The 9938-nt window shown below is 42.9% G+C and overlaps 2 protein-coding genes across 2 annotated transcripts; both read left to right on the top strand.

The window, feature by feature from the left end:
• Positions 1–274: 274 nt before the first annotated feature.
• LOC134221680 (uncharacterized) lies at positions 275–1357 on the top strand. The gene has a single exon (XM_062700868.1). It carries the CDS (start codon positions 275–277, stop codon positions 1355–1357), a length of 1083 nt encoding a protein of 360 aa, XP_062556852.1.
• A 7322-nt stretch (positions 1358–8679) lies between these two features.
• LOC134227026 (uncharacterized) lies at positions 8680–9938 on the top strand. Its single transcript, XM_062708211.1, has 2 exons — positions 8680–9384; positions 9447–9938. Exons 1-2 carry the CDS (start codon positions 8893–8895, stop codon positions 9912–9914), a joined length of 960 nt encoding a protein of 319 aa, XP_062564195.1. The 5' UTR covers positions 8680–8892; the 3' UTR covers positions 9915–9938.

Raw genomic sequence — 9938 nt, 5'->3', positions numbered from 1 at the left:
TGCTATTATGTCGATATGATCTTATCACTACAATATGTACAGTTATTTACAGATTTGGGTATTTCAAAAGATTGTTTGGAAAAATCACGTTTCGCGCACCAAATTCACAAGCCTCGTTGATTTCATGATGTTGCTACTTCAACGGCCAAGGAGCGAATGTCCCGTATTTTTTCACCGTCAAAACATTGTGGATCTGCTGATTGACGTTACTCGTTTTTCCAATTGGATTCGGCTTGTCAGAACTGTCGCTTTCGTGCATCGGGCCGTTGACAAAATGCGGAAAATACGTTCTCCCCAAGGAAGTGGGTGTGTGCTGCAGGGTCATGAAATCCGTAAAGCCGAGTTCACACTGATACGACAAGCCCAGACGCAAGCCTATCCCGACGAGATAGAAACATTAAAACAACATGGAATCGTCAGCAAGTCCAGTTCAATATACCGACTAAGCCCATTTATGGATTCTATGGGTACTATCCGCATGGGGAGTCGAATCGAAGCAGCACCAGAATCGGCGTACCCAGCAAAGTATCCCGTTATACTTCCTAAACAGCATTCCATCACTACACTCATTATCGACAACATGCATCGACGCCCGCTACATGCCAATAATGAAACAGTCCATAACGAAATGCGCCAGCAATACTATGTCGCCAGTCTGCGTACTTTGATTCGCAAAGTGTCTCGAAATTGCCAGTTTTGCAAAATAAGGAAAGCAGTTCCCAAACCCCCGATGATGGCATCGCTACCTAGGGTTCGACTCACGCCGTTCGTGCGTGCATTCACGTACGTCGGAGTGGACTATTTTGGACCGGTGGAAGTGAAAATCGGCCGAAGTCTGGTGAAGCGGTGGGTGGCTCTATTTACTTGTCTAACTGTGAGAGCCATCCACCTAGAAGTTACCCATAGTCTATCATCACAATCATGTATCATGGCTTTCCGACGATTTATCGCAAGACGAGGCGCACCACGTGAAGTATATTCGGACAATGGAACGAACTTCATAGGAGCAAGCCGTCAGTTATCCGAGGAGCAACACAAGATGCAACAAGTGAATAAGGACTGTGCTACAACATTCACGAATGCCCATACCACCTGGTATTTCAACGTTCCTGCTGCGCCACATATGGGTGGGCCGTGGGAGCGATTAGTAAGATCCGTGAAAACAGCTATGAAAGTAATTTCCGATTGTAAGACACACCCCAGCGATGAAGTGCTTGAGACGGTATTACTGGAAGCGGAAGGAGTAATCAATTCTCGTCCGCTAACATACGTACCACTTGATGATGCAGACGCCGAGGCCCTGACCCTAACCACTTTTTGCTGTACGGGTCCAACGGTGTTAATCAGCCTGAGTTAGCATTAATAGACGAAAACAGTAGTCTTCGAGACATCTACAAAGGCGGTCCAAAGGACAGTGGACAAATTCTGGAATAGGTGGGTGCTAGAGTATCTTCCTATGCTTACTCGACGTACGAAGTGGTTCGAGAAGGTCAAGCCCCTTGAGCCGGGAGATTTAGTTGTAATTATCGACGAAAACATTAGGAATAGCTGGACAAGAGGACGCATTTTGGAAACGACTAAAGGATCCAACGATCAGGTCAGAAGAGCAAAAGTGCTCACAGCCAACGGGATAGTTTCTAGGCCGGCGGTTAAGCTGGCGCTGTTGGAAGTGGAGCCAAGGGAGACAATTAACAAGGGTAGCGATCCGGGACCTGGAGAAGCTCACGGGGTGGAGAATGTTGCCGAACTCGCTGGGCACACTGATGATGAGGCTTGTGTCCATTCCCTCGATCGAAAAGCGAATTAAGAAGAATCATTTTGGTCTGCCATCGCGCCGTGCTGTCGCAATACGTGAATTCAATTTATTGAAAAGTAATTTTCTTTCTAAAATTAGTTTATCTTGTTTTTAAATAATCATTAGCAACTAGTTTCCATTAGGTGAGCAGATAAACTGTTTGATATGCGAATCTCATTTTAACTGTTTAATTTGATTATTTAGGAATTAGCGCACATAATCGCCGGAAACATAACCTCGATATTGTTTATTTCGAAGTCACTGAAAATGTAAGGCTCTAAAACTCAATGTAAATCCCAACTAAATTTACTTTAATAAAAATTTCAGCTTTGTAGCTGCTCTACCGGCAACTAACAAAACAGTGTCCTTTCGAGTTTCCACAACAGTGATTATGAGAATGTTTACATTTTATCCGGTCAAATTTCACGCACCGCACAAACCGAAACAATTTTCAAAAAAAAATGTACGCCTCATTGTGACATTTTTTTCGCTGATGAAGCAAACTGTTTGTTTGTTGTTGCCTGCTGCTGCGTGAGAGTCGAGCCGTCGGTGCGGTCAGCATTTGCATGAGATTTCTTGTTTCGGTTCGTGCGCAGTGCAAACATTAACATTAACATTGCCACATTAAGAACACTGTTGGCTCTCACCGGCAGAGACAAGATGATTATAAAGCACCTGGATGTCCGTACAGCGTATTTATATGACGATAATATCAGCGAAGAGACGTACATGCGTCAGCCCCCTGGCCTGGCTACATGGTTCGTGGACAGGAGGAGACAGTTTGTCGTTTACGACGGAGTATTTACGGTCTCCACCAATCAGCTAGATGCTGGAATAAAAAGTTGTCCAAAGTTTTGGAAGGAATTGGGTTCGTTGCAAGCTCCGCCGATCCGTACCTATTCATAGCTAGGAGAAATGGATGTGATCGTCTATGTCGACCAATGAAGAAGAAATAGCTCGAGTTTATGGCCAACTCAAGGAACACTTTGATATCAACTCTGTCTCGGTAAGGTTAAGCATTTCTTGGGCTTGGACTCAGAAGGAATGTACAACTCGAGCGTGCAGTCGTATATCAACAGACTCATTCAGGAGTTCGGCATGAAGGAAGCTAAAGTAGCACGGACACCGATGGACCAAGGATATCTCAAAGACATCAGCAAGTGTGAAGCAATGAAGGACATCACGAAGTATCGCAGCCTAGTCGGTGCCCTGATGTACATTGCGGTCTGCGCACGACCTGACATCTCTGCCAGTGCCGTAATTCTGGGCCGTTAGTTCAGCGGACCGTCTGAACAAGATTGGACGGCAGCGAAGCGGTTACTTCGATACTTGAAGTATACTGCAGATTGGAAGCTTAGGCTAGGTGGATCAAACGAAGGTGAACTCGAAGCTTTTTCCGACTCGGATTGGGCGGGAGATCCAAGAACTCGAAAGTCTACCACAGGGTTCGTCGTCTTCGTTGCAGGAGGAGCTGTCTCTTGACGTGCCAGGAGGTTCTTTGGATGCGGCGCTTGCTCGAGGACCTGGGCGAGACTCAGGAAAAAGCCACCGTCATACACGAAGACAACCAGGGTTGTTTAGCCTTTGTACGAACTGAGAAGAACAACAGAAGGTCTAAACATATTAATACGAAAGAGTGTTTTATTCGTGATCTGTGCGAACGAGAAGTGATCAAGCTGGAGTATTGCCCGAGCGAAATAAGACGTGTTCACCAAACCATTGGGGAACGTGAAGCATCACGGCTTCGCCACTTCTATCGGTCTTCATGGCAGCCGAGGACATACCGCAGAGGAAGAGTGATAGATTTACAGTGGTTCATCCTCGTCACACATTCGCGCCTCTATGTTTTGGCGCAACACTATTTGCATTCCTTTACGCTACCTGCGCTTTATAATGTACTTTGTATTTTTCTCTAAATAAAAACCGGTTGTTGTAACCGCGTGTGTTTTTATGAACCGACTAGAAAACGTTCCGTTCCTGGTTCAATTCCTTTTTGCCAACGTGGATGCACTGCTGAACCTGTCCCCTTTGACCCACAGTTTGATCCTGCAGTTCGAGTGGATTGATCATCCAACTGCGGCATGCGTGGAAGATTCTCCTCAAACAAAAAGGAGTCGGCAGCGCTTCCTCGTTGTCTCTTTTTCACTTGCTGCTGCTTGAATAGTTGAATAAGTGCTGTTGGTTGGCTCGATAGAAAAATCTGTCGGACTCTCTCCATTTAAAACAAACCGATGAGAAAATCGGTGGCGAGAGTCTCCAGTAATTTTGATCTGACGCTTATGCGCAGAAACGATCCTGCCGCCCAACGAGATTTTTTAGATGCTTAATATTGTTTTCTCTTGCTTTATTATCCATCAATGCATTGTAACCGTTCGCGAATGGTTTCGAGGTGATTTTAAACTCGGTGGCTTAAGCGCCACTCTCGAAGAGAGACCACCGGTCGTGTTCCCTATTTGCCCGACTTTTACAGACCCTTTACCTCTAGGGACTCTCGAACGGTCGCTGGCTCCAAAATTACTTACGCTTAATATTCTTTCCCTACTTCCCACCTACCTGAACTCGCTCAACCCACTGAAAAAGAACGGAAAGCAACTTTCGAAGACAACTTTAAACTGTAGCCACGGCAAACGCAATGGGAGTGAATTTTCCCAGCCCCGTGAAACGCAATACAACTAAAACTCAAGCTAACTTCTTCAAATTACTTAACGGCATTTATTCTACTATTCGGGTTGGACGTATCGGTACGGAATGGAAAAAGAGAGCTAATCATGGCCATGAAAATACAAGCTCACATACCTGCGCAGGATTTTGCTGCACGATGCACTGATGCGAATACTCCGCCGGGAAGATGGCGACGATGTCCTCCGACCAGGTTGTGGCGATTGCGGCCGATTGGCTTTGCCGCAGATGCTGCAGATTGGCGCGCAGCGATGGAGGTCGAGCTCGAGCGATATGGCCGAAACTAAAGATGCGGAGGGAGTGGCGGCTGGACGGAAGGCTTCCGATTTCGGGATCGAGAGTGGTCCGGAATAACCGTTCCCTCAAGCTAGTAGCTTCCTTTCCCTAACGACCCGGCTTCGCGTACCTTTCCGGTTCACCGAGCGAGGACTAAAAGGAAGACTACTAACCGTCGGTTCGGGTTCGGTCCAGCGTACGATTAATGACGACGTACGGGGACCGCACTCTCGGGACTGATCCACGGGAATTGGCTTGGGGATCTTACCTTCGACGGTTGATTGGCGACCGCCGAGTTTTCGCTTTTGAACGAGCGACTTCACTCCTCCTCCGTTTAACTACCTTTACAGGCGGGCCTTAACGCACGCTCGAGCTCTCGATGTCCGTTGGACGAAATGGCGGGCCCTGTAGACGCCACACGTATTCCCGTACCCGACTCCGGTCGAATACACGAAATCCAGCCCGTACCAAAAAGCGCAATGCGCTGGAAAGTCCAACGCGAATTCGTTTTATTAACAAAACTTTACATTAAACATTTAAATTCGTTTTACCTTTTTGTACGTTTCACTAAACTAACTCGGTGTTCGCGGAATTCAAAAAACACGTCCTAATGACGTCTGCTACGTTAACTGTTAATTTTAGAAACTTGATTAAAATAGACACAGAATAATTCACTCCAATCACACTTTACCTATTAGTCAAACTAGCCAAACTCAACTTAATTTACTGAAAAATTTCGTAGCCTACTCGCAAACACTTCTGATTACCAGCCGTTCACTTAGCGAAATGATCGAGTTCTTGTCTGAATTTTATAAAGAAACTTATCCTTTTGAAAAGTCGTCAATTATTTTAAATTTGCGCCTAATAAATTTGAAATGGCGACAAAGAGTGCGCGCCTTCGGTGAGTCGATAAAAAACGAGCACATGAGAACACTACAACAGTACATGGTCAATTTCTATTTGGATAATAATTTAGGCAAGACACAAACCTCGTAATCGACATACAAATAAAAATTCAAATTTCTTTTCGTCCGGTTTGCAAATTATTTACCTACGTAATGTAATGTTTCACTATTTGATTAATTTCAAATAACTTTAATTTATGATTTTACTTAAAAAGAGAAAAACGTCATAAATTCTTATTTTGACTTAATCACAAATTGATTGTAAAACCGTAAAACGTTACAGCATTTACAAATTGAGCCGGCTGTTCAGGACAGGATAAGGTGTTTCTCCAGTTGCAGTAGAGAACGTCTATAACCAACTGCGACCCATCAGCGGTATCAAAAGAATGGTCAAATAATTAAATAAGCTCTTTGACTCAATTCTATTATTAACGCATTTGCCCAAAAGTACACGCGGCGCTCCTCACAGGAAACGACGCACCGCGCTTTTTGCTGCCCGTATACTCGATTCTTATGGGGAGATAACATTGCGGCGTTTCCTAAGGTGCGGTTGTTCCTTTCGAATGTGGAACGCCGCGTGGAATCTTGTGCAAATGCGCTTTTGGAAACATTACAACAGCCGCGGTGTATCGGATTGACAGCACCCTACAATATTTGCACTAACCCCATAAAACATTTGACAGATGGGAAATTTCTTGATACACCGACGAAGTCGGGTGCCGATGAAACCAACTGATTTTAGCACCAACTTAATCAGGTGTCAAGGAAAACATCTGTTTTTATCATCGACGAAATTGGGTGGCGACCAAGGTCTCGACGAAACCAGTAGATTTTATCATCGACGAAATCGGGTATCGTGGAAATCGACCATCATGAATACCAACTAAATCTGGTGCCGACCAAATCATTTGTATGGATAACCTATTTTGTCGGGTGACTCTCAGACATTATTTATATCCACGTATCAATCAATGGATTAAGTAGTGTTTATATTCCCGATTAAATCGGAATAATGGTTGATAGATTACATTTGCTTAGCGTACTGTTTACTTATGAAGATGTTGTGATTAGTAAACCAAATATAATTATTAAAATTAGTAAAATGTGAATATCTATCACGTAAATTGCAACATGTAGTGCAATATGATGGCAAGTATGTGTGTTTATGTTGAGAATGTGTGCGCGTGTGTGCGCAAAAAGTATCGCAAAAATGTTCGGCAATTATCCTTAACTCGCAACAATTTTCGACGGGAAATTCTGTTTCCTATTGAAAATTGACCGGAACGGACAATGGGCTCAGAGGTTATGGCCGGAATATATTCTTTTATATTTTTTTCGTGTAAAATTTATTTTTCATTACAGCTTCTTATACAAAAACGGGTAAAGGTCTAGCCTATTTTTGGGTACTTTATCTTAAACTGATTTGCTCGCAACAGGTTTCATTCGACAAGGATTCCTATCCCATTATGATAAATTAGTCGGATCTATATGGACTCTGAAGCTATGGCCAAAATACAATTTTTAATTCAACAAATACGTGAAAAGTCTCTGCCAGAGATTATGGAGGCTGGGTGAAACTACTTTCGAAGGCAGGAATGTATCTATTGAGAATGGTCTAATAATGATCAATTTTGAGTCTACATTCTATTAAGGTAATGTTTAATGTTTTTCTTCGTGCGTATTTAATTTTAAAGTATTGATAAATCATCTCTCTTTTTTCGTCAGCCTATTTCCTTACAAGTGACAAACATTGGCGCCAGGAAGACGACTTCCATACCCGGGCCGTATACGATCGTCAACGCATGGGCCGGCGCATACGGCTTTTTGCCCTAACTGTATAGGATGGCGTAACCAATTATTTAATGTCTTGCCGGGATGTGAAGCAGCCTCTGCAGAACAACTCAACCATCGGCGATGTCAACTAAAATCGCCCAACTAAATAAAGATAAATCACCCTATTTCGTCGGGTTATGTTTGTTTTCTGTTTTAAACATCCGATTTATAGCTTAATTTGGTAGAACAGAAACAACCGATTTCATCGAGAATCGTCCATTGTTCTTTATAATATAATTACTAATCGAGCAATTAACTTACTTTTCATCAGCCGATTCCGTCGGCTATATTTTATTATTGAATTAAATAAGTTGATTAATCAACCGATTTCGTCGGCTATATTTTATTATTCAATTGAATCAGTTGATTAATCATGCGATTCTTTAGGTTTTCATCGGTCGATTTCGTCGGTTTAATTGATGTTGTGCCCTAGAATACGTTAGCCGATTAATCTGCCAACTAAGTTGCTTCAAATCAGTTGATTTGGTTGGCCGATTTAATGTATCGATTAATCGCTAAACGCCCCTGTAAAACTCCCATAAGCGTCTGTGCAACAAACAACCGATTAGTCGGCTGCAAAGTAGGCCGATCCAACCGACGAAAACCGACTAAATCGGGGGAAAAGTAGGTGGGATGTTTTATGGGGAAACCCTTCACTTTACCCAAGATGCTTAGCCTGTTACCATCTATAACATACAGCCTTTTCCGACTGCCTTCAACGTGGCATTTATTCAGATATTATTGCGCTTTTTGCACTTTATAAGAGTTCTGCGAGATTTTTTTCTCACAGTCATCTTTTTCTCACACTCAATACACTCACAGAAGTTTGATTTTCCGTGTATAATATTTGTGTGTGAGTGCTCAATCTGAAAACAAACAGACGTCAAATCATGGCGGGAATCGATTTAGTGTACACGCTTACATGTGACTCACAAGTAATGGGTTATAATTGGGTAAATTTTAGTAACAAAAATCGATCAACCCGAAATGAGAGTGAGTGTGAGAAAAAGAAGCGGGCAAAACACAATCTACACATAACTCTTCAAATTGGTGAAATCGGCAATACGTATTATGGATTCTTCTCTCAAGTAAATCCACAATATTTTGGTTCAGTGCACGATTATATTTGCACACATTGCATTAACAGTGGGTTTGTTTTGATTTTTGTCATGATTCATGCATCAGATTCTGTCAGTGCAGCGCTCGGTTCGGTTGTTCGGTCAGTGAGTTATCAGATTACCGGTCTGCAGTAATTTTTCTGTATCAAAAATAAATTAAAATGTAATCTTACTAATAGTGATAAAGGTCAATCTCATCGGTTACAGTTTTTGCATTATTTCGCAGTTATTAATGTTGTGCCTTGTACACATGCTTTCGTTATTATAAAAATAGTTCCCTCAAAAAATGCTCTTCAAAAATATATTGCTCGTTTCACGTAGGAGTACCTACGGAAGCAAATATTACATCATTTCGAGACGCGATTATTCATCTAAAAAATCGACGGAAACCGCAACACAACAGGAGCCTCCAACGGCTGGCCAGTATGAATATATAACCATACAGGAGCCGGAATCGAGTCGACACCAAGCACGCAAATCATTCAGTTCCGGCAGCAATGTGGCCATCCGACGAATTGGTTTCCTGGATCTGGCAAAGAGTAAACTGTACGAGGCGCAGTCTTTCTACAACGAATTCAGCGGAATGAGCGAGGTAATTGCCGCCCAGAGCAAGGTTATTGAAATTCAGGACCAGCTGCAGCTAGTGCAGGAACGCCGAAGGCACATCCTACTCGAGCTGACTCTGATAAGAAAACAGATGCAGGATATTCATGTGGAACTGCAGAAGAGTATGCGCGGCGAGCATCGTTACGTAGAGCTGATCAAGGAGGAGTTTGATGTGAGTAATCCGAGTCGATTATATTTTTTTTTTCAAACTAAATCGAAACGATTTTATTTTAGGTGATAGCCCGTGAGAAGGAGAAAAACCAAATCTTTCAAATTGTAGACCAAGAGGAGCGGGAGCTGTTTTCGCATTTGACCGCAGCGGTTAAGACATCCCACGAAAAAGAACGAACACAGGCCAACAACGTGAAATACTGGTCGATTATTGGTTCGTGTGCGGGTGCCCTGCTGGGAATCATCGCCACATCCATCAACTACTACTACAGAAATACGCAGTTTGAAACCATTAAAAAGACCACTAGTGATGGCGTGGGGCGACTTATGGTAGTGGATGAGAAACTGAATGGTCTATGGGATTCAACTAAATACATAGTGGAGTATGTAGCACTGAGGAAGAAGGAAGATGAACGAGAGCGCCTGAGGGTGGAAGAGCAAAAAAAGAAATCAATCGAAGGCTGGGGTAGTTACGTGAAAAGAAACACTTTGCGGGTTTACAGATATTTTATACCAAATAATAATAAATAGTTGCAGGCATTTATAACTTTTGAA

This window comes from Armigeres subalbatus, chromosome 3, assembly GCF_024139115.2.
Source record: "Armigeres subalbatus isolate Guangzhou_Male chromosome 3, GZ_Asu_2, whole genome shotgun sequence".
Classification (NCBI taxonomy): domain Eukaryota; kingdom Metazoa; phylum Arthropoda; class Insecta; order Diptera; family Culicidae; genus Armigeres; species Armigeres subalbatus.
This window is presented reverse-complemented; position numbering and strand designations above follow the sequence as displayed.

Bases quoted from the DNA above. Each gene is read 5' to 3' on its own strand.
- LOC134221680 (XM_062700868.1), top strand. From the start codon at position 275: ATGCGGAAAATACGTTCTCCCCAAGGAAGTGGGTGTGTGCTGCAGGGT.
- LOC134227026 (XM_062708211.1), top strand. From the start codon at position 8,893: ATGCTCTTCAAAAATATATTGCTCGTTTCACGTAGGAGTACCTACGGA. The intron at 9,385-9,446 runs GTGAGTAATCCG...ATTTTATTTTAG, and splicing joins TGATCAAGGAGGAGTTTGAT to GTGATAGCCCGTGAGAAGGA.